The sequence below is a fragment of the Peromyscus eremicus genome, chromosome 16_21, assembly GCF_949786415.1.
Source record: "Peromyscus eremicus chromosome 16_21, PerEre_H2_v1, whole genome shotgun sequence".
NCBI lineage: Eukaryota > Metazoa > Chordata > Mammalia > Rodentia > Cricetidae > Peromyscus > Peromyscus eremicus.
The window spans coordinates 39,298,600-39,322,111 of record NC_081432.1 but is presented as its reverse complement, the minus strand read 5'-3'; the positions used below and the strand labels follow the sequence as shown (position 1 = coordinate 39,322,111).

General features: G+C 44.1%; 1 protein-coding gene across 10 annotated transcripts in view; it reads left to right on the top strand.

Annotated features, from left to right (window-relative positions):
• Dst (dystonin) overlaps window positions 1-23,512 on the top strand; it is a 160,740-nt gene that overhangs the window by 24,904 nt on the left and 112,324 nt on the right. For 5 of the 10 annotated variants that reach the window (XM_059281380.1, XM_059281377.1, XM_059281378.1 and 2 more), the window contains exons 22-33: window positions 3,103-3,231; window positions 5,486-5,574; window positions 6,352-6,484; window positions 7,497-12,917; window positions 13,049-13,198; window positions 13,662-13,877; window positions 14,049-14,202; window positions 15,017-15,246; window positions 16,510-16,662; window positions 18,246-18,479; window positions 18,885-19,151; window positions 21,714-22,259. In XM_059281380.1, the coding sequence (XP_059137363.1) occupies window positions 3,103-3,231; window positions 5,486-5,574; window positions 6,352-6,484; window positions 7,497-12,917; window positions 13,049-13,198; window positions 13,662-13,877; window positions 14,049-14,202; window positions 15,017-15,246; window positions 16,510-16,662; window positions 18,246-18,479; window positions 18,885-19,151; window positions 21,714-22,259 (7,722 nt within the window). Of the gene's footprint in view, window positions 1-220; window positions 2,967-3,102; window positions 3,232-5,485; window positions 5,575-6,351; window positions 6,485-7,496; window positions 12,918-13,048; window positions 13,199-13,661; window positions 13,878-14,048; window positions 14,203-15,016; window positions 15,247-16,509; window positions 16,663-18,245; window positions 18,480-18,884; window positions 19,152-21,713; window positions 22,260-23,512 lie in introns of those variants that run through there. The other 5 variants (XM_059281384.1, XM_059281381.1, XM_059281383.1 and 2 more) reach the window with 2 other exon arrangements.

Genomic DNA, 23,512 nt, shown 5'->3' with positions numbered 1-23,512 from the left:
TCAACTTCTAGCATATTCTGTGGCCAGGTTTCATTTTATTCACTACTTTACTGTATTTAATTGCTAAAACTTGAGTCTCTCAAAATATTATCCCCTACCCTTGGTTTGCCATTCTTCACTCACTTATAATTCAAGGGATTGTGTTTGGGCCGAGAACATTTGATAAAATGTCATCATGTTCTTTAGGCAACTTTTAACATCTTAAACATTCCTATTGCAGATAGCTAAGAACAAACAATGTGGTATGCATACAGAAGTCACGACCTTAACACAGGAGAAGAAACTGGGTTCCAGTGCTGGTGGATGGATGCTGGAAGGGTCCAGAACATCTGGTGGACTCAAGGGAGATTTCCTTAAGAAAAGCGTAGAGCCAGAGACTTCCCAGAGCTTTGACCTTAACCAAGCATGTTCAGTTAGGGAGGATGAGTTTCAGTTCCAAGGGCTCAGGCACACTGTGTCTGGTAGGCAGCTGGCCGAAGCGAAGCTTCTGGACCTGAGAACAGTCGAGCAGCTGCGACTCGGTCTGAAGACTATTGAAGAAGTTCAGAAAAGTCTTAGCAAGTTTTTGACCAAAGCCACCTCCATTGCAGGACTTTATCTAGAGTCTTCCAAAGAAAAAATGTCATTTGCTTCCGCAGCCCAGAAAATCATAATAGACAAAATGATGGCTCTAGCCTTTTTAGAAGCTCAGGCTGCAACAGGTTTTATAATCGACCCCATTTCTGGTCAGACTTACTGTGTTGAAGATGCAGTTCGTCAAGGCATTGTTGATCCTGAATTCAGGAATAGGCTCCTGGAGGCCGAGAAGGCAGTTTTGGGATATCCACATTCTTCCAAGACGCTGTCAGTGTTCCAGGCGATGGAAAATAGAATGCTTGATAGGAAGAAAGGGAAACATATCTTGGAAGCGCAGATTGCCAGTGGGGGCGTCATTGACCCTGTGAGAGGCATCCGAGTCCCTCCAGAAACTGCTGTGCAGCAGGGCTTGCTGAACAACGCCATCTTACAGTTTCTGCACGAGCCGTCCAGCAACACCCGAGTTTTTCCTAACCCCAACAACAAGCAGGCTCTGTATTATGCGGAGTTGCTGCAGATGTGTGTGTTTGACGTAGATTGCCAGTGCTTTCTCTTGCCCTTTGGGGAAAGGGACATATCCAACCTCAACATAGAGAAAACTCATAAAATTTCTGTGGTGGATACAAAAACAGGAGCAGAGCTGACCGCGTATGAGGCTTTCCAGAGAAACCTGATCGACAAAAGTATTTACCTTGAACTTTCAGGGCAGCAGTACCAGTGGAAGGAAGCCACATTTTTTGACTCCTATGGACATCCTTCTCACATGCTAACTGATATCAAAACTGGTTTGCAGTTCAATATTAGTGAGGCTGTAGAGCAGGGAACACTAGACAAAGCCTTGATCAAAAAGTATCAGGAAGGCCTTACCACACTAACAGAACTGGCCGACTCTCTGCTGAGCAAGATAGTTCCTAAGAAGGATTTGCATAGTCCCATTGCAGGCTACTGGCTGACTGCTAGTGGGGAACGGATCTCCTTACTGAAAGCCTCCCGGAGAAATTTGGTTGATAGGATTACTGCCCTCAGATGCCTGGAAGCCCAAGTCAGTACAGGGGGGATAATTGACCCTCTAACTGGCAAGAAATACAGGGTAGCGGAGGCTTTGCATAGAGGCCTAGTTGATGAGGGCTTTGCCCAGCAGCTGCGCCAGTGTGAATTAGTAATCACAGGCATCAGCCATCCTGTCACTAATAAAACGATGTCCGTGGTGGAAGCTGTGAATGCAAATATCATAAGTAAAGAGATGGGAATCCGATGCCTGGAGTTCCAGTACTTGACAGGGGGCCTGATAGAGCCACAGGTGCGCTCGAGGCTGTCTATAGAAGAGGCCCTTCAGGTAGGGATCATCGATGTCCTCATCGCTACCAGACTCAAGGATCAAAAATCATACGTCAGGAATATAACATGTCCTCAGACTAAAAGAAAGTTGACATATAAAGAAGCCTTAGAGAAAGCTGATTTTGATTTCCACACAGGACTTAAGCTGTTAGAAGTTTCTGAACCCTTGATGACAGGGATTTCCAGCCTCTACTATTCTTCCCAGTAGGGCGTTTAAGTAACTCCATGCAGAAGCAATGCCGGCTGCTTCCCGCCATCTGTTCAGAGCAGATGGTGTCTGCTAAATGTGCAGTCTAGGAACTGTGTCCCGAACTCGAAGCACTGAGAATTTCTTGTAGGCTAGAAATAGCTCCCTGCTCAGAAAACACGGTCATTCTTGAATTGAAAATAACACAAGATTGGCTGCCCCCTAAAATAGTTACATTTAAAAAAAGAAATCTTATCTCACTTAAATAAATGGATTTTATCTAGAAAATGGTGTAAGCATGGTGACCATCCACACGTTCACAGACTCATTTCTTCAGTCCTTCTTCAGAGTTCTTTCACTGAATAGATTCAGCATGTTAATGACGTGGAACAATGTGCATCTTGAAAGAGTACCTCACAGAGCACCGCGGGATTGAAGAGAACAGGCAGATGTGCTCCAGACCCATGAGGCTGGATATTTGCTTCCTGTAGGCTGTGATGTTCTTTACATATTAAAGTGTCCGTTGTAATCTCTTATTTTAGTTGAGACTTTGGAATTAATATCTAACAAGCCCGTTGTGTATTAGAGGAGGGGGATCATCTGTATGTCGTCCTTCTCTCTCCTTTTGCTTCCTGTTGTCTGAGAGCTTTCTGTGGAGGCGTTCACGATTGTAATGCTAATGTAAAGGCAGCAATTCCCCAATCTCTCAGTCTCATGAATAAAGTTGAATTTGCTTATTTGTCCTACTCATGAAGCAGCTGGGTGGTCAGAGCAGTGAATAAAGATTGTCAAAGCTTCCCCAGCTACCCTAGACATCTGTGCTGTGACATGGTGGACATGGTTAAATGAATGAATAAAAGATCTCCGTAACCCGTGTACATGATGGGAAAACATTTTTTACATTCTGATATTCAGCAGAAAGGATAGGTTAGTTGAGAAGCTCGGTCATCAGTCATTTACTAGAATGTATCTTCTCTTTTTGAACTACTTGTGCCCGTCAGAAGTCTTTGGAAGAAGAGAAGAAACAGCATGTTGAAAAAGCTAAAGAACTGCAGAAATGGGTATCAAATATCAGCAAGACAATGAGAGATGTGGAGAAGGCCGGGAAGCCCCTCTTCTCTAAGCAACAGGTATTCACAGAGGTTCTAGTGCTGTTGGGAAGAATTCACTGAATCATACGGTCTGCAAAGCACAAATCTGTACTTTAATTTCCCCCTGGGTTACAGGCTTTCACAATGACGATCCAAGAGGTTGTTAGTCAGTTTGCCCAAAGAGTCATAGTTAGAATGTGCCAGAGAAGGGTATCTTAGCCCACAGCCAGAACCGTTTGCATTGGCCCCACTCTCAGCAAGCCAATAGGTTATAGGACTTACGTAGATCCCCTCCCCCATCACATCTTCTATACATCTACTCCCCCATTAGAATGACTAAGATTGGTGGTCAGTGAAGTCGCCAGTCCTCCATGCCACCCATATCAGAAAGACATGGAGAATACCATCTAGGATGTGAACATGGTTGAGTGTTTAGTAGTTCTTTCATGAATCTTTTCTGTTTCACAAGCAAATAGTTGCTTAGTGTTAGTTGGGAGACTGCATAAGGGAGGTGTTTTTGCCCCACAGTGTACCACTCAAAGCTCAGGACATTGACATTAAGGTATAAATTTTATTAGTGCTGTTGGTGGTAGGAATTCCTTCTAGTTTGTATCTTGTTGTTGGATTGGGCTTGTTTTGGGGAGACAAGGTTGATGTTAGTCTCACCCTTGCTATGCAGCACAGGCTGGCCTTGAACTCCTCAGTTTCTTTTCTTTTCTTTCCTTTTTTTTTTTTTTTTTTTTTTTTTTTTTTTTTTTGAGACAGGGTTTCTCTGTGTAGTTTTGGTGCCTGTCCTGGATTTTGCTCTATAGACTAGACTGGCCTCGAACTCACAGAGATACACCTGGCTCTGCCTCTTGAATGCTGGAATTAAAGGCATGTGCCATCATGCCTGGACATTGACACCAAGAGAAGCTTTTGCATAAGGAACACTTTTCCCACAGGAGGCCAGCTCCTAAGCTCCTACCCTTGCCTGACATTGGTGGTTTCTAGAGCTGTCACTCAGTCTCAATGTTTAGTGTCTCTTCTAGCTCTGCCTTAGTATTTACACTCAATTGACCCTGACACGGGGGTGGTCAGGAAAGGCATCAACTCTTGTCTAATCTTGCTTTTGATATAAGGCCAAATAGATCTGATTTGGGGTTTCTCTTGAGAAAGTTTTTACTTAAAATATTATTCTTTAAAAATGGAGCCAGTTAGCTCATAGTCTTTCATGGTGTGTGTCATTCAAATGGAAGAACTGAGAATTCAGAAAGCATTTACATTTGGTGTGTTTTAAGCCAAAACCCTTCCATGTAATTTCCCTAAAATGTTTGATTTAAAATATTCTCAAGCTTTTCCTCACTATCAAATAGGAAGGCATTAAAAGAGGCACATAAGCCTTAGCAAAGATGTCTTGAGAGAATGTGTTTCTTCAGAAGCATGACTTATAAACACCTGGTGTCTTCACATTATAGTTACACATTCTCTAAAACGTTAGTAAGATTTAGATGTAGTATACACAGACACTTTTAAATAAGATTGTGGCCTTAACCTGGAATTCTACCAGAACACTTGCTCTTTCTCTTTTAAAGGAGAAAGTGGTTTAATAGACATAATGAGTGAGTGCTCAAAGATTCCATTTACCTTCATGATTACCTACAGCCATGCAGAATAGATGTCATTGGACTAAGGAGCAGACTTGGCATCTTTTCGTTGGCCCAGTATTTCCCATTCCTGTTCATTTACAAGAATGGAAGCTTTGATCAAATGAAAGGGGTTAAGGAAAAGTCTTGGGGGAACTCCCTTTTCCCTCCATCAATGGGTTTTCCTCTCCGGTTGCCCCGGATGACTTGGGATGGAGGGTGCTAGCCTGGGGCAGTTATCTCTTGATCTACAGGCCTACTTCCTCCATAATAAAAAGGAGCTTCTGGAAGGAAGCTCCTCTTTGGAAGTAGTGTTCCTCAGTCGCAGTGTCCTTTTGAGAACGGTGGCATACAAGGTTGTTAGTGAAACAGCACCGGTCTCTGGCCTTTGGTACATTCATGTCGGGCCCGGACAGATGCAGGAACTGTGTGGTGTTGCATTAAGATGATAGCACCGTGACACCGGGAGGACTCTGCACTTCTTGTTTGTCTGATGGGGAGAGCTGACCTCTTAGGCAGGCCTGTACCCTGCTCACAGCTGACAGTCTATGTGTGTCACTGGAAAATACAAATGTCACTTTTGTCTTGATTAAAATCATATATTTTTAATTATCATTTAATACTCATTTTGTTGGTGGAGAGTTTGAATGTGCCTTCTTACCTTACAGATTTCCAGTAAAGAAATATCAACCAAAAAGGAGCAATTCTCTGAAGCTCTTCAAGCCACACAGCTTTTTTTGGCTAAACATGGAGACAAGTATGTTGGCTTTCACTGGCCCTTTCATTGGGTATAGGGTCACGTCCTGAAAACCATCCAGGAGACAAAAGGCAGCGTGTCTTACCTGACATCCTAACAGTAGAACACCGACAAACCACACTTTACTCAATTAGAACATGAACTTAACAACCTGCCACTCCCAGTCTTCACCATTCTCCAGTGTACTCCTCCTCATCTATTACTGACAAGTAAACTCAGACAGGTTGAAGATGAGGAGCCAGTGAGTGGCAGGGCAGGCTCTAAGTCAGGTTTTAATTCTTGGTGTGTGTGTGTGTGTGTGTGTGTGTGTGTGCATATGCATACACAGTGAGTGGGTGTATCTCTCTGTTTTCTAGTCCTGTTTTTCACGAGTTACTTTATATATTTCAACCAGTGGTTCAAACAAAGAAGGCATCATCCCCTGTCTTAAATCCTATTGGCGTGTCCTCTTCATGGCTACCCTGAAATGATTTTGTGTTATTCCTTGAAGAATCTTCTCTGATCAACTTGGAGCGGTTATTCTGGTCTTCTTGTTGTTTCTTTGCTTTATCTGGGAGGGCACTGACTTACTAGTTTAACTCTTTAGTCTCTTTCTTAGACAAAGGAAAGAATCTTGGATATTTTATATAGGCCCCTGACTTCAATACATAATCATTTCAAGACCTGAGAAATAGTCACGCTCTATTTGAAGACTGTGAAGCAGGGACATGGAGGCAGGTTACAAACTTTTACACGTGAAGGCTAACACTACCTCTGGATACTTTATGCCTGCTGTAGACTGACAGATGAAGAAAGAAAGGAATTGGAGAAACAAGTGAAAGCTCTGCAAGAAGGTTATAATTTATTATTCAGTGAATCCCTGAAACAGCGGGAACCGCAACCCTCCGGAGATACGAAGGCAGAGGAGAAGGTAACGTTGCTCACTAGATGTGAGGTCCGTTCAAGAGTCTGATCTGTGCATGGCTGAAAATGTATGGTAATGTACCTCAAGGTTTATACGTGGGAAATACATAGAGAGAGGTGGAGAGTTGGGAGGCCTCTGTGTTTATAAAGTACAATCTCACATGTGCTGATCATCATTCTCTGCCTTCTTAATCTCTGCCTTGCATGGTGTAAGAGGACTCGTTCATTTTCTAACTCTTCTTTTTCAAAGCCATTCTTTTACTGTTATGTTAGGTATTTTAGTATAAAATAATGGTTAGAAAAGAGCCCATGCAGTTGATATGCTATGGAGTTTTTTAATTGTCAGAGATACCCATGAAAATTATTTGAGGGATGGGAGGCTACATCTTAAAGTGAGAATACTCACATCTTAAAAAAAAAACAAAAACCCAGAAATGATTTAAAAATTGTCTGGCTCATAGTAATGTGCCCAACACAATGCCCGATATTTTAAAAGTGTTTATTTTTAATTCCATGACTCCTAGGAATACTTTGACATAATTTGTCATGTTTAAGGGGTATGTAACAAGTTTTCTGGCTCCTTAGTTTTTTTTTAACTATCCTCGGAAAAGTCTGTATGCTGTAAACATCGGTAGCATGGAGTTTTATGCTCTTTCATGTCACTAGACTCTAATCTCACTCGGATGCAGATAGCATGATTTGCCTTCTAGATACGTGTTCTGTTTTCTCTCTGTCAGCACGTACTCCGTGTCCTCACTAACCTCGTTAGTATACACAGATATTGAGTTTTCAATTCACAGATGCATGTCGTTTTCAAAGCTTTATCACATCCTGTGCTGTTGACTAGATCACTGACATAGGTCACTTGTGCATTTGAGCTGCCTAACATTCACAAGCTGCCCTGGTAAGTAGAGGACTTTTTTATGATCAAGTTCATTATTATAAAACAAAACCACCTAAGTGGTAGGAACCGGCCTTGGGTTCCAGACCGACCTGAGCTTTCTGCATTTTCCTTCCAGCTGGATAAAGTGATCGCGGGCACCATCGTTCAGTCAACTGGAGAGGTCCTTTCCGTCTTCCGGGCGGTTTTAAGAGGCCTTCTTGACTATGAGACAGGAATCAGGTTGCTTGAGGCACAGCTAGTGATTTCTGGTTTGATTTCACCAGAATCAAGAAAGTGTTTTGACCTCCAAGATGCTGAAAGCCATGGCCTCATTGATGAACAAATTCTGTGCCAACTGAAAGAGCTAAATGAAGTAAAGCAGATCATTTCCACTACGTCACCAACTACGATTCCTGTGCTGGATTGTCTGGCTCAAGGCATGATATCAGAATCCATGGCCATCCGCGTTCTTGAGATACTGCTTTCTGCGGGTGCTCTGGTGGCTCCAGCCACAGGCGAACCCCTGACCCTACAAAAGGCTTTCCAGCAGAATTTGATTTCCTCAGCATTGTTTTCTAAAGTCCTTGAAAGGCAAAACACTTGCAAAGATCTTATTGACCCATGCACTTCCGAGAAGGTGTCTCTAACTGACATGGTCCAAAGAAGCATTTTGCAGGAAAATACCGGGATTTGGCTTTTACCCGTGAGACCACAGGAAGCGGGCAGAATAACACTGAAATGCGGAAGAAGCGTCAGCGTCCTAAGAGCCGCTCATGAAGGCCTCATAGACCGTGAAACCATGTTTAGGTTGTTAGGTGCGCAGCTTCTGTCTGGTGGTCTGATCGATTGCAACTCTGGTCAAAGAATGACTGTGGAAGAAGCCGTGGCAGAGGGAATGATTGACAGGGACACTGCAAGCAGTATCCTCACCTATCAGCTTCAGACCGGTGGGATCCTGCGCTCTAACCCTGCTAAGCGCTTAACGGTAGACGAAGCAGTGCAGTGTGACTTGATTACTTCCAGCAGTGCGCTTCTGGTTCTGGAGGCTCAGCGGGGCTATGTTGGACTCATTTGGCCCCACTCCGGTGAAATATTTCCCACATCTTCTTCCTTACAGCAAGAGTTGATTACAAATGAATTAGCCTACAAAATTCTGAATGGGAGACAGAAAATCGCTGCTCTCTATATCCCAGAAAGTTCTCAGGTCATGGATTTGGATGTTGCTAAGCAGCTGGGAATTATAGATAATAACACAGCATCCATTTTAAAAAATATAACCCTGCCAGACAAAATGCCAGATTTGGGAGATTTAGAAGCTTGTAAAAATGCCAAAAGATGGCTCTCTTTTTGTAAATTCCAGCCATCTACAGTTCATGACTACAGGCAAGAGGAGGATGGTTCTGATGGTGAAGAGTCAGTGGCAACCCAGAGCTCAGAACAAACTAAAAACTTATTCCTCTCTTATTTAATGGTGAACAGCTACATGGATGCAAACACGGGCCAGAGGCTTTTGCTCTATGATGGAGACTTGGACGAGGCTGTGAGCATGCTGCTGGAAAGCTGCGGTGCAGAACTTGGTGCCGACACAGCCATAAGAGAAGGTCTCTCTGCCCTAAGCACCCCTGGTGCCTTTCCTAATTGTGCCTCAAGGAAAGAAAAGGATGAGTGTTCGACGTCAGCAGCTGATTCTGCTAAATGTCCTTACAGACAACCGGCACATAAAGAGGCTCTTGAAAACAGAGAGTGTGCCGTAAATAAAGAGTTCTGTAGAACGGGAAACAATGACAACAGTAGTGAATTGTATTGGGCAGAAAACCTAACCAATACAACAGCAATTGTTCATAAAGCCAGCAGTCCATCTAGCGTGTGTGTCCCCAAACCTACATCACATTCAACACAGCCTGAATATGCAGAGGGGAGCATGCTCAGACATGACTCTGATGACATACTGAAAGACAGTAAGGATCAAAGTGAGCTTGAAACAAAGGCACCTCCAGATGAATATAATCATTCTAAAAGCACTCAAGATTTTGCAGGTGATTTTTTGACATCAGAAACTGGTCGACTTTGTCATCGGAATGAGAGAGAGAATGAAGACAGTATGCAGAAGGACCCGTCTGTCTTTGACTACTCCCCCCAGCTGAGTGCCCTGTTAAGTCATGATGAGTTGAGGCACAGTCAGAGCAGTTTGAGTGACACACAAACCCCACCGAACACGGGATATATATGTGAAGCTTCTCCATTGTCATTCAGTGACCAAAGTGTGTCAGCTGATAAAAGTGCAAGAGGAAAATTCCAAGACCAATTTCTGGGAATCGCAGCTATTAACATCAGCTTCCAGGGGGAGCACTGTGGACAGATATCTTTAGATACTGGGTGTAGTGATCCTCAAATACAATATCACAGTGATGAATACATGTCAGATGTTTCAGGTGAAAGTGAAAATACTCAACAAACAGATGAAAATGAGAAAAGTGGGTCTGAGGTGGACAAATACTCCTGTACCATGATCCCTGGGGATGGTTCACCCAATACCGACACCTCTGTCTGTGGCACATTGTCACATAAGGGAGCCATTGATGCTGGTGACTATGAGACATCACTGTTGGCTGATCAGCAGAGTGACTCAGGGACAGACACTGAGAGTGACGATTATTTTTATGATACCCCCTTGTTTGAAGATGATGACCACGATTCTCTAGTTCTTCAAGGTGATGACCGTGATGGTTTACAGCCTGAGGACTGTGACATGTCGCAGGAGGAAAGCGATGGAAGCCCTCCTCCTGTTGATACTCTGTATGATGTTTCAGAAGAGAAGAGAAGTCCTTTGTTTCCCCAACAAGGAATCGTTGATAGCTTAAGTGTGAAGAGCAAAGCGCACTGTTCTCAGGAATTTCTTGTAGGTACCGAGAACGCTGAATTACATTTAGTTGACCAGAAACAGTTAAATTCAGTGGCCTCAGACAAGGTGAATGAACAGTTAATAGAACCTACATCCAAAAGAGAAAGCCCGGGTGACCTTGACCATAATGATTCTGACTCATTGACTGATGGTGAAATCACAGGAAGGAAGGAGAGCTCAGGAGCTTCTGATGATGGTTGGAGAGGGAAAAGAGAGGAGTGTGGCACTAGCCAAGAAAGCCAGTCTGATGCTGATTGGGTAGGTTCCATGTTAAGTAGAGAAAGTTCCAGGCATTCTGTATGTGACGGGAGTGACCCGGATGATGATGACGACGATGACACTCCCAGTGGGGACTACAGCAGTGCAGACAGTGGTGACGGAGGAGGAGGGGGACAAGGAGTGGAAGATGAGAGCGGAAAGCCCATGTACCAAGTTGGAGATACCCGGTTGTGTGCCACCACCCCTGGAAAGGAACATGGGGGTGAAAACCGAAGTATCAGTCCCATGCTTCTCCTGGATGAAATGCACCATGACAGTCCTTTAGGAAAGCAGCCCCGTGCAAGGGCTTTGCAGCCAGAATCAACCGGTAAGCAAAGTCAAGGCACTGAAAGAAGCAGCCGTCCAGAACTTACGACAGAAGCTGACGAGGAGAACAAAGTCAGCCCGGCTGGTCACATGACAACTCAAGATGTGTCGCTGCCTGATGCTAAAGACCACGCCTCGGAAAAAGTCTTTGGCTTTGAAAGTATTTTATCTAACGATACTGGTTTGATTTCTGAATTAGAAAGGGATGTAATGAGCGCAAAAGTCAAGTTGGTTCAAGGGCCGGAATCTACAAATATTCTAAAGGCTGAAGACGAGTATCTTGAGAATGTATCACCCAAAATCAGTCCAACTTTGGAGGAAATCATTTGTTCTGAAACCGAGTTAATAGGAGGACCTTCTGGGGAAAGCCAGTTGTCATCCACCGTAAGTGACAAGGATCAGCAGGAAAGTGGAAGAGGTCTGGTTAAAGGTAGAGATGGCAAAAGCGACCAGCTGGTGGATGAGACATCCATTCGGGAAATGGGCTCGGGTAAAGAGGAAGGGTCCATAGAGGGCTCAGGAGAAGAAGAAAGGTATCTCAGCCCCTTCCCAAATGAAAGTGCACCAGAGAGCCTCAGCATGGTTAAGCATCAGTCTCCCCGTCCACTGACGAACGCCGAGGAACTCAGTCACAGAGGGGGCCTGGAAGCAGCAACTCTGCCTCTTGGAGATGAACTCAAAAATGTCAGTGAAAGTCCTGTTCCATCTGAGACTCTCGCAGAAATATTTGACACCTCAGCTTCTAAAGTGACTCATGCCTACTTTACTTCAGATGTCACATCCCCTGAGGTAAAGAGCCATGTGGAAGAAGATTCCTTCACAGAAGGACTGGAGACAGAGAGTGATCCGTTTACTTCCTTAGAAAACTCTGACAAACATATAAAAGTGGATATACCAGAACCAAACAAAAACATCCCAAGCTCTGTCTCAATAGTTTCTCCTCCCATGAAGGATGATTTGTGGACAGTAAATAATGCAGAGGACACGTCACTCATTCCCCAAGAAGACTGGCCTTCAGGTGCAAAAATCCAGCAAAGTGATACTTGTATCAAAGAAAGTATCTCAGAAGGAAAAACAGGAATCCTTCAGTTCACTCCAGAAAATAGTGACACCACACTGTCACCCCCACCTCTTAAAAGTGTGGAGGACTGTGGAAAAAATACCAATTCTGAGCAGTCTAAGCTCCATCTGAATGTTGTGAAAAATGCCTCCAGTAACACTTTAGATGGGGGCTGCTCACCGTTAGAAATCAACAGGGAGAAAGAAAGCCTTGAGAAACAGCCACATAGAGAACTAGCCTTAGCTCCAAGACACCAAGAGAGAGAGGTTCATGTTCCCGAGCTGTCTCTGGCATTTGGGGATGGTGGGGAGGCCATCTTGAAAAGCATGTTAGAAGAAGGTCATACAAATCTCCAAGAAGGGGGAGACCCTTCAGCTTGCACAGGTACCAAAATTTCAATTCAGAGCTTCATTAAAACAGTTGTCTTGCCTCAGTTGCTGGATGAAGTATCTAGTGTGCCCAGTCCTGGCGTTTCCCCCACGAATAACTCATCAGAACCGAAGGCAGAGAGTGGAGGGGATCCTCTCTGCATTGCGAGTCTTCAGTTGGACCTTCTTGATATACTGAAGCAAAAACAACAGACCCAAGAAACCTCAGGCACATCTGAGTTGATGAAAGTGTTAACTCACATGGAGTGGGATCCAGAGAAAAGAAGCATTGCATCTGAATTATTTCCACCACAACTTAAAAATGCTTTGTACGAGCTGCTTTTGGATGGCTATTCCCCTGAAAGAGAACAGGCTGAAGCCTCGAATCAGAAACCACGTGCTGCTTCTGAGGTGGTGGAAGAAAAGCCATACATCTGTGGTGGTCTTGAAAGCAAAGAAGGAAATCGCCATTCTCCGAACCCACAAACTGTAGGAGAAACAGGGGCAGAGCACTCTCCCGTGCACACAGCAGCATTGGCAGGAGGTGAGAAGCTGGAAGAGCTGTGCAGTGAGCCTCCAGGTCATTCAGAACGTGTTTCTGGAGCAAAAGAAATGGCCTCTGGTGACTGCTCAATGGAAAAAGTGAGTTGACATATTCATTTTTTCCCATGACAATTCCAGCAGCAAACTCATGGGGATAATCCATACATTTTGTTTCCGTTAATATTTTTTTCATAAAGGCTATTAATTACTGTATCCACATTTGTTTTCAGTGTTCCAGTGAGTTGCAACAGTGTTTACAGCATACTGAGAAAATGCATGAGTATTTGGCTTTGCTTCGAGACATGAAACCCCCGTTAGACAGTCAGCCGTCCAAGGATAACAGTCTAGAAGCCTTGAAGAATCAGCTGAAGCAGTTAGAGGTAAGTTTTATCTACTGACGTGCCTGTCAGCTTTCCATCAGTAATCAAGTTAAGCAAAGGGTTTATATGGGGCCATAGTTTTAAGAGGCTCTAACCTATGACCCCTTGGTCCTGTTACTTTTAGTTTTGTGGCAAGGCAGTTCATCACCTCATACTGAAAGGCAGAAGAGAGAGGGTCCATAGTGCCCCTGTCCCCTTTGAGAGTCCCCCAAGCCCTGAGATCTGAAGTTCCCTTATTAAGTCCATTTCTTAAAGTTTCTAATCCTCCCCGTAGCACCAAGCCAAGGTCCAGAGCACCAGCCTTGGGAGACATTCAGACCCCAGCTGCCATATCGGGTGGTTCATGGATGGTACCATTTCATGTACAATTTGCAAAATGTGGGATGCTTTGCCCTTATGTTTTGGGTAGGGGTTTGTGCTTTTTGCTGAGCAGTAAATAGATGTGAAATATATTTCTTTGCAGACATTTGAGTTGGGATTTGCTCCACTTGCTGTGTTTTTGAGAAAAGATCTAAAGTTGGCAGAAGAGTTCTTAAAGTCTTTTCCTAGTGACCTTCCCAGAAGACATCGAGAAGAGCTGAGCAAAAGCCACGAAGGTTTACAGAGTGCCTTCTCATCCCTCAGCAGTGCATCCTCAGAAAGAAAGAAACGGCTTATGCTTGCAATCGACTCTGAAATGGTAGGCTTTTATAAAAGGGTGAATTTTGAATAAAATGTGATTAATTATTTAAAATTTTGAGTTTTTTTTTAAGTATTATAGTTTTACAGTTCTCAACTCTTCAAACGGAATCATTGTAGGACTTTGAAATTTGGGGACAAACAGAAATGAACATGTAATTTTGTTTTCTAGTCTAAACTCACAGTTTGTCATGAAGACTTCCTACATAAACTTACGTCATATTCAGATTGGGTATCAGAGAAAAGCAAATCTGTGAAGGATATTCAAACTGTGAACATCCAAGATACTGAACTTGTAAAAGAAAGTGTGAAGTTTCTTAAGGCAAGTATCAAAGTCCGTATGACAAAGTATAAGACCTGTAGATTTAGGGTAAGACGTGTTCAGGACAAATACAACCTTTCTGAGACTATTAGGGACTTCAGGCCTGTCTTTGGCCTGAAGAGATATCTTTCATAGTTGCCCTAACTCTGGAAGCTATCCCATACACCGTACCAAATTCTCACTACCACTGAAAAAGTGACATTTGTGTGTATGTCTTTTTTTATAAATGAATGATGTAAGCACAAGATAGCTATAAATTAGTCAAAAGTATGGGAGCACAAGTCATACTTAGATAATTAATTTTGGTGTGAATTTTTTTTTACATGCTCTTAACTTGAACAACAATCCCATGAACACAGTTAGGCTCCTTGTCTCAGAATCAGAAAACTAAAATTATAGTGTGTCGAATTCACATTTTGTGTTGTTTGTGGTCTTGTTATGTGTGATCACAGTTGAAAGGCTAATGGAAACGTGAGCAGTTACTTTGTGATGTTAATGTGCCTTTCACTACGATGAATGAACCTGTGTGGGATCTTCATTTTTTGTTTGTTTGCTTGTCAGTTACATTTTAAATAGGCTATATCAAAGACAGACTATTCTTGGGGTTACTTATCTGTATATGTTAACTACTATCATATTTAAATGCTTTATTATTGGGATGGAGCGGTGGCTTAGTGTGTAAATGGCTTGCCACACTTTCTGCGCAAGCATGAGGATCTGAATTTAAATCCTAGATTCCGTGTTAAGTTGGGGGGTAACGCACATTTGTATCACCAGTGCTTCGACACCGCAATTTGTACTGCTTTCTTCACAGGGAGTGCTAAGAGACCTTACGCACACCAAAGTGCAGCTGGAAACGGCGGCCTTTGACATACAGTCCTTCATCTCCGACCATGCTCAAGATCTGTCTCCCAACCAAAGCAGACAATTGCTGAGACTCCTAAATACAACCCAGAAGTGTTTTCTTGATGTGCAGGAGCTGGTAACCACCGAGGCGGACCGGTTAGAGACTCACTTACACCTAGAGCAGGAGCTCGGTCATCAGAAGGTCTGCCTGTCTTGTGGAGTTGGGCTCACTGTTTGGCTTGTTCAGTGTGAAACCAGAAATAGTGACCTGCTAGGGAGGGGCTCTGGGCGGGCCTGAGTGGGTGTGGAGTGTACCTTCTGCAGTGGGTCTAAGGAGGTGTTCTGGGCGGGCCTGAGTGGGTGTGGAGTGTACCTTCTGCAGTGGGGCTCTGGGTGGGCCTGAGTGGGTGCAGATCAGATTTCTTGCAATGGATCACAGCATGGTTTTTCATGTTGATGCTGTCATACCATTGATCTTTTTCATCGTTCTCTAGCAATGTTTTGTTAGGTGAGAGTCTGAAGTCTCTCCCCGAAAATGGGAACTAGAACGCATTCAGAGATGTGCAGGAGTAACTGATGATGGTTTAGCTCTGGAGTTCAGAGTACTATTTCCCCTGGAAGAAGGAGGGGGACACAGAGTTGGAGCTTGCGCTTTAGAGTACTCGTCTAGAGCTGAATTGCCTCAATTTGAGTCCTAAATGCTCTACTTTATCTGCTTTGTGTGACTCAGGGAAGTGACTTTGCTCATTGGTAAATTAGAAATAGTAGTGTTTATCTGGTAATATTATGAGCACTGATAAAATGACTCATATGAAGCAGCCCTGTGCCTGACCCGTGCTGAGCTTCCAGTAAACACGAGCTGTGTTTACCGTCGCTGTGAGCTAGATAAGTGTGTACGGGGAAGAGGAAAATCAAAGTACCAGTTTTGACTTACTAATCGTTCAGATTTCACGGATTCAGTTCGTGCAGTGGCTGTCATGAGCAAAGAGCATAAGGACAGAGTCAAAGTAATGCATGCGATGTTCCTGTTTTTCTTGAAGCATCCAGGCATTGTGTGTAGCACGATAACCTGTATATACATATCCATATGTTTACTGACCAATCACAACTAACTTCTCTTTTGGTGTCCTTTTGCAGAATTAATTCTGTGTGTCGCAGGGTTCAAGAGCTTAAGAACATGGGATGTTTCTTCCTGTCGATCAGAAGTTCCATCTCTTACACATATGCATGGCCAGTATTCTGTTGAGCAACCTCACCCAAACAGGCTCTTTCCGTGTGTATGGGACATGCTCATACTGTACTCTCTGTCTGTCCTTGCTCAGTTGGCACTCCAATGCTATCGTGTTTACAGCATACTTAAAAAGTTTAATGGAGGGTGTTTGGAAAGTGATTTCTGATAAGAGGCTTGGTCAGAAGCGAGTTGAAGGTCACCCCTTGAAGGTGTTTTGGGTTTTCTCCATCTTAGGTTGTGGCAGAGCGTCAGCAAGAGTACAAAGAGAAACTCCAAGGACTGTGTGATCTCCTCACCCAAACCGAAAACCGCCTAATCAGTCAGCAAGAAGCCTTTGTGATTGGAGATGGCACAGTGGAGTTAAAGAAATACCAGACCAAGCAAGAGGTAGACCTGTGGGAGCAGCAGCTGTGTGTCCCTATTAGGTTTGGTTACAGTGTCTGGAAGGCCCCTGGGCTTACTGAAAACAGATCAGGTGTATCAGAAGCAAGGCATTCCCAGAGGCCCTGAGAAAGAGCTTTAAACTTCGTACTGAAAGCTAGACTCACACTTAAAACAGGCCACCTCATTGTCCAGACTTCTTCGGTGACATACTTCATCAGGGGAGTAAATGATACTTGACAATGTGAACCTTTTATGTCCAGCTGACTCGCTTGCAAATCAGGAGAAGTAGCCTTTAGTCTGAGTTCTTTCTCAGTACTCAGTACTTTCTCTTCCTTTTCCTCTGGTCTTTTCCTATAATTCATTCTTTTTTATCTTAGAAGGGAAAGGGATAAAACAACAAAAATGCCAGATAAGAAAAATCTGTATTTTGATGTCGGGAGAGAGAGAGCGCCTCATTATGTGTAGCGTTTGACTCAAATTCAGTGTTAGTCGTGCCTCTGGGTCTCAGTTTCCTTCAGTAAGAACTGAGTGTACTTCTCTTGCCACATTCTTATTAAAGCCGAGTAACTGAGTCAAGTCACTACCACAGTTAATGTTATACACAGGCTCTCATGCAAGTCAAACACTCAAAACCTGGAGGAGCCTCAAGGCAGAGTATGGACTGAGGTGTTTTTAAGACGCACTGGTATATTATAAAGAATGAAAATGCATAAAAACAGGATTCCCTTGTTTTTAAGAGGAAAGCTCACGGAGGGAGATTTCCCCTTCCCAGACAAAGGAAAGCTCTAACTCCTGAGGGGAGAGCTCCCTCAAGTGCCCTAATGGCCAGAGCTAAGATGCAGACATTACATCATGCCAAGTGGTGGTGGTGCACACCTCTAATCCCAGCACTCAGGAGGCAGAGGCAGGTGGATCTCTGAGTTTGAAGCCAAGCTGGTCTACAGAATGAGTTCCAGGACAGCCAGGGTTACACAGAGAAAACCTGCCTTAAAAAAAAAAATTAAAAAAAAACAAAACAAACCACAACCCACTACATTATATATAACCTGGTGTTAGAAAAAGAAAGTGTCTCAGTTTACTGATGGAACTATTTTCTTTTTTTTCCTGAGTCAATAGGTATATATTAAAATCAGTGTTCAGTTGGGTGTGAGGATAGTGTATGACTGTAAGCATGACACTTGGGAGGCTGAGGAAGAGCATCACGTTCTTGGCCTGCCTGGGCCGCATAGTGAGACCCAGTCTCAAAAAGCATGTACTGGTGTTTAGAAATAGATGAAATATCATCCCAAATTTATGTTGTAAATGTGCTTATATAAAGCTCATACAAATTTGTACGGCTCGTGTGCTCAGTGCCTCAATTTTTCAATGTTTCACAAATATTCTTTTCTTAAGCATACATTCTTAATATTGAGATTTCAAATTCTATGGAAATTAAAGTGCAGTCAAACCAACCTCACACTCCCATACTCCGCATGCTTTTTCAGCTGCGTTTGCTAGTCTCTGCCTACAATAACTCTCTTAGAATTGCAGTTCTGCAAGAATTGAAATGGTCTAATAGCATCCTTTCTCCTCGTGTGTGTTTTAAGGAATTGCAGAGAGAGATGCGAGGAAGTACCCAGGCACTGGCAGACATAGTGAGAAACACGGAAATCTTCTTAAAAGAGAGCGGCGACGAGCTGTCCCGAGAAGATAAAGCTTTGATCGAGCAGAAGCTCAGCGAGGCCAAGGTGAAGTGCGAGCAGCTGAATCTAAAGGTGGAACAGTCGAAAAAGGAGCTGGATAAAGCGGTGACGTCAGCCATCAAGGAGGAGGCTGAAAAGGTGCCCAGAGATGGCTAACACAACGTGGTAGCCGCTCGCTTTTGTTAAGCGTATCAGGTGGTAGTGAGCCGTGATCAGCTCTGAGAACGAAAATGCTGAGACCGTGGGCACGTAGTTGCCAAATACAAACAAAGATTGGAAGAATTGGCTTTGCTTAATCTTTCCTTAAGTAGAAGCAGACTGAGAGACTTTGGATGTGAGAAGTGCTGTCAATTATAGTTAAAAATTCAAAATAATATGGTTTGAAGGCAGTGTAGACCCAGAGTAACTGCTTGTTGCTTTAGGGTTTAATTCCCATAGGTTTCTACTATGTGTTAGTTTTTATAATTCAGGATTACCTAAGTGTTTTTCAAATGTGTTAAGCCTAGGCTGTGTCTATAATATTTACGAACCTTCTCTACCCAGGTTGCAGCTGTGAGGCAGCTGGAAGAGAGCAAAACCAAAATAGAAAACCTTATGGACTGGTTGTCGAACTTGGAGAAGGACTCAGAGGGGGCAGGCATGAAGCACACGCGGATGATGGAGCAGAACGGAACCCATTCTCTTGACGGTGACGGCAAGTCAGCAGCTGGTGAGGAGGACGAAGTCAATGGTAACCTGCTGGAGACAGACCCTGAGGAGCTCGGCGGGACCACGGAGGAGAATCTGAACCAGCAGTACCAGAGAGTCAAGGTGTGCGGTTTGGACGGTGATATTGTCAGGTTCTGTGTGTGGGTCAGTAGTCAGCTTTATACAACCACAGAGAGGAAAGACTTTCCCTACCGCAGGCTCATTGTGTGTCAAATATAAATCACTGTGGAAGTTCTTAGGAGTAAATCACAGCTTCTGTGCATAGGTGAAGCCTGTTTAAGAAATAAGAGAGGGCTGGAGAGTTGGCTCGGTGGCTAAGAAAGCTTGCTACTCTTGCCGGGAGTTCAAGTTCAGTTCCCGGCACCCACATCAGGCAACTAACGACCTGTAGCTCCATCTGTCCTGCAAGGTCATCCGTATCAGACATACATGCATAAACTTAAAAAAATGAATCTGGCAGTGGACCTCTCCAGAGCAGTGACTGGCCAGCACTCCTGCCTCTTCCTGAGGCACTTCATTTAGTCTTCTTGGCTACTCTTTGAGGTTTTAAATGTCCATTTTATAAGACAGTGGCAACTTACATACCTAAAGCAGCTGGCCCCTGTTGCATATGTAGGAGAGCTGGAGATCGGCTTTAACCTCAGCCACGGTTTCGGTCGAAGGGCGGATCTCTCTACTGCATGCTCGCAGACTGGCTTGCCGTGCAGCCTTGAGCATCCATTCTATGCTGAGCCTCTGAGGCAGTGCGGGCCGTTGTGGAGAACGAAAGCCCGGTGCATGGCGGCAGTGGCAGCCTTCATTCCTGCCACTGCAGGACCAAGGCAGTTTGGGAGTCGCCATTATTTCTTTTAAAGTGTCCCAGAGTGGATGGTTTTGTCTCGGTGCCTGGAACCCAGTGCTGGGTGATCGTGTTTGAGAGGCTTTTGCGGGTCAGCTGACTCTCCTAGAATCCAATGGGGTACTCTCAGTGAGATTTTCTAGAAGATGTAACTTACGCCCGAAGAGTGGGGTACTCACTGATGACACTCTCAAAAAGCTTGGGAACAGGACCTCACTCTTCCTGGTTTTTTTTTTTTTAATGGAAAAAAAATAGAATGAACTCCTGAAGGAAGTTTATGAGTTATGACAAAAAAGCCATGAGAACGAGCCATTGCTTTAGACCATTGCATGGCATTTTCCTTCGGATATTTTTTCTTCTGAGATTGAGAATCCTTAAGAACTGATGTGTTGTCTGAGTGGGGATGTAGCCAGAGGGTCCAAGTTAGCCATGTCCACCCTCTGCAGCGGTGCTGGGCCCCAGGTCAGCCAAGCCCCTCTCCTCCCATCGGCCTGAGATTCCTTATAGACAAGGAGGGATACTGATCTGATGACGTAAGGTGTTCTGTATGTCCATCCTGTCAGATGCAAAGCCCTGCAGGAGAGAAAGACAGGAAGATGATTCAAATGCCAAGGACCCGGTTTGTGGAAGAAAGTCGTTTGAACAAAAATATTTACCAGTGGGACATAAGGTGTTGGGCACTCCTGCGCATAGTCAGAATGCAAGTGTGGACAGGCCTGTACTCCGCTGGCTGGTTGAGAACAGCTTGTGAGCAGGGCGTGGCCTCTCGATGATTCCGAGACCTCGTCACTTTACTACCGTTATTCTTTCTCATTCTGCCCCGGGTGTCAGTACTGTTCTGGGTGCTTGGGATTCCACCCGGGCGCTCGCCTACCAAGGGGAGAGGATAGCATAGCACACAGTAACTAAGTTAGGTGGTTTGGCGGAAGGTAGTGTGAGAGAGAGAGATCTTAGTGAGCTGGTCAAGAGTAATTTAGTGTGATGTGGTTCCGTTTTTAGTATGTAAATCAAGTAGTTAACCATGTTGTAATCGACAAAACCATGTTGATGAGATTTATGCAGAAATATTTAAAAGGGATGGAGAAAGCTGTGTGGGTATCTGTTGAAGGAACTGCCACTAGGCAAAAACACAAGGAGAAAAAAAAGTATACCAACATACCTCCCCAGGTGGGTGGGGATAGAGGTGGGAGCAAGCAGAGACCAGGTGTAGCCGAAAGAGCCCTGAGGTGTAAACCAGATCAGGCCCATGTTCGCCATGAAACTGAGAAAATTGCTCAAAAGGTTTATTAGCCTTTATTTGCTTTATTTGGGTAGCATATTTAAAGAAACTTCTTATAGATGGAGAGGAAGGAACTTAAGATTCTTTAAGGCCAACCTGCTCCCTGGAAATTGAGGCCACAGGTGGCTCTGTGTACCTTTGACCTCTTGGCAGCAGAACTTCCCGGGAGCTCTGTCTGCCTTGCTGCCCCGGAGTGGCCTTGAACTCCTAGCATGTGCCAGGTTCTGGAGGGATTCTCTATATGTGAGCTGAGATGGTATTTAAAGCAAATCTGTGACCCACTGAGGTCACCGCCTCCGTGTTCACTGTAAGATTCAGATGTCTCCAATGCCCTCCTCCCTCACATCTGCTCCTTTAGCTCTTGCTGGACTTCTCTAACGTCTTTAAGTTGACCGGAAAGAGGATTATATATATGGTGGCTTGAAAAGCGCATTGAGAAGCGAGTTGGGTTCTGGAAGCCCGGTCACCCTAAGGTCACCGTAAGGTCACCCTAAGGCCACAGTGTTCCCAACAGCTCTAAAGTTGCCATTCACTTGTCTCCACACAGGCCCAGCACGAAAAGATCATGGCTCAGCACCAGGCGGTCATCCTAGCCACGCAGTCTGCGCAGGTACTGCTTGAGAAACAGGGCCACTACCTGTCACCCGAAGAAAGGGAGAAGCTGCAGGCGAACATGCAGGAGCTGAAAGCGCATTATGAGACTGCGCTGGCCCAGTCCGAGAAGAAGGTGAAGCTGACGCATTCCCTGCAGGAGGAGCTGGAGAAGTTTGACGCTGACTGTAGCGAGTTCGAGCATTGGCTCCAGCAGTCGGAACAAGAGCTGGAGAACCTGGAGGCGGGTGCCGACGACCTCAGCGGGCTAACGGACAAGCTGGCCAGGCAGAAGAGTTTCTCCGAAGACGTCATCTCACACAAAGGTGACTTGAGGTACATCACCATTTCCGGAAACAGGGTGTTGGAAGCCGCCAAGTCTTGCGGCAAGAGAGACGGCCACAGGGATGACAGGGACAGCGTGGACACTTCCGCAACCCACAGAGAGGTTCAGACCAAACTCGACCAGGCTACACAGCGCTTCCGGTCTCTCTACTCTAAGGTAATTTTATTTTCCTTTTGTTTTTTTAATTTTTTTTTATTATTATTATTTTTTTTTTTTTGGTTTTTCGAGACAGGGTTTCTCTGTGTAGCTTTGCGCCTTTCCTGGAACTCACTTGGTAGCCCAGGCTGGCCTCGAACTCACAGAGATCCGCCTGGCTCTGCCTCCCGAGTGCCGGGATTAAAGGCGTGCGCCACCACCGCCTGGCTTTCCTTTTGTTTTTTGAGTAGAGGTCAGTCTGTGATGTATATTCAATCTGCCCTCTTCGCTTTTGCTTTGGGTTTAGAAGTAATATGTAATATATTTTATATATATATGTATGTATGTATGTATATATATATATATATATATATATATACACAGACACGGGGGAAAATAGTAGTTTTATTCATCTCCTTTACTTCTGGAAAATGTCTCTTAAAGATGAGCAACTTCAAGTTACTTAATTTTGAGAGAGGTTTACCAGAAGTTTTTGTCCTGTGATTATGCAGTACCCAATGTGACCACCAGAGGGAGTATATGAACTAAGCAGAAAGGGGCTCAACCTCTAGTCTTGCCAACTGAAGTTTTCTTGTAGGCTAGATAATTCCTTTCACGTATATTACAGAACTGTTTGTCATACAGATGTATCTGCTCGGTATGTGCTCATTATTAATAACTAATGTTTATTACTGATGAATGTTCTGTGTTGTTTTGTTTATTACTCTGGAAAATAAAAAAAAATAAAAATAAAAATAAAACTTTATTAAAAACGAAGACTGTAAGCCAGGAGTGGTAGCACATGCTCCAGAAGCTAAGGAAGGAGAGTGAATTTGGGTCAGCCTGTCTCAAAATAGGGAGGAGGGGACACAAGAATTTATTTCCCTGCTTGCTACATAGGCTTCTCAGATTTAACCCACCCGTATAAATGATTTGAAAGGCACCTTTGAGGCTTCGATTTTGTTTCCTTTTAATGTAAGTTATTTGATTTCATTGTGTTAATCTTGTGCAACATGTAGAAATGATTTATAAGGCACCGTGAAAGTATTTTCATTAAATTTCTCTCTATATATTGTCTGAAAGCCCAGGAGATGGGCCCAGTAAATCTGCCTCGTCCGGTGATTCATTCTCGTTTAAGAGCAGCCACCAGTATGCTGCTTTTTAATAATTAAAAGTCTAGAAACATCTCCTTATTTCTGTGGTTCCCTTTTGACTTCTCCACACGAAGGAAAAAACTCAGCTTTGATTGAAGTCTGTTCTTTCCCTGAGTCTCA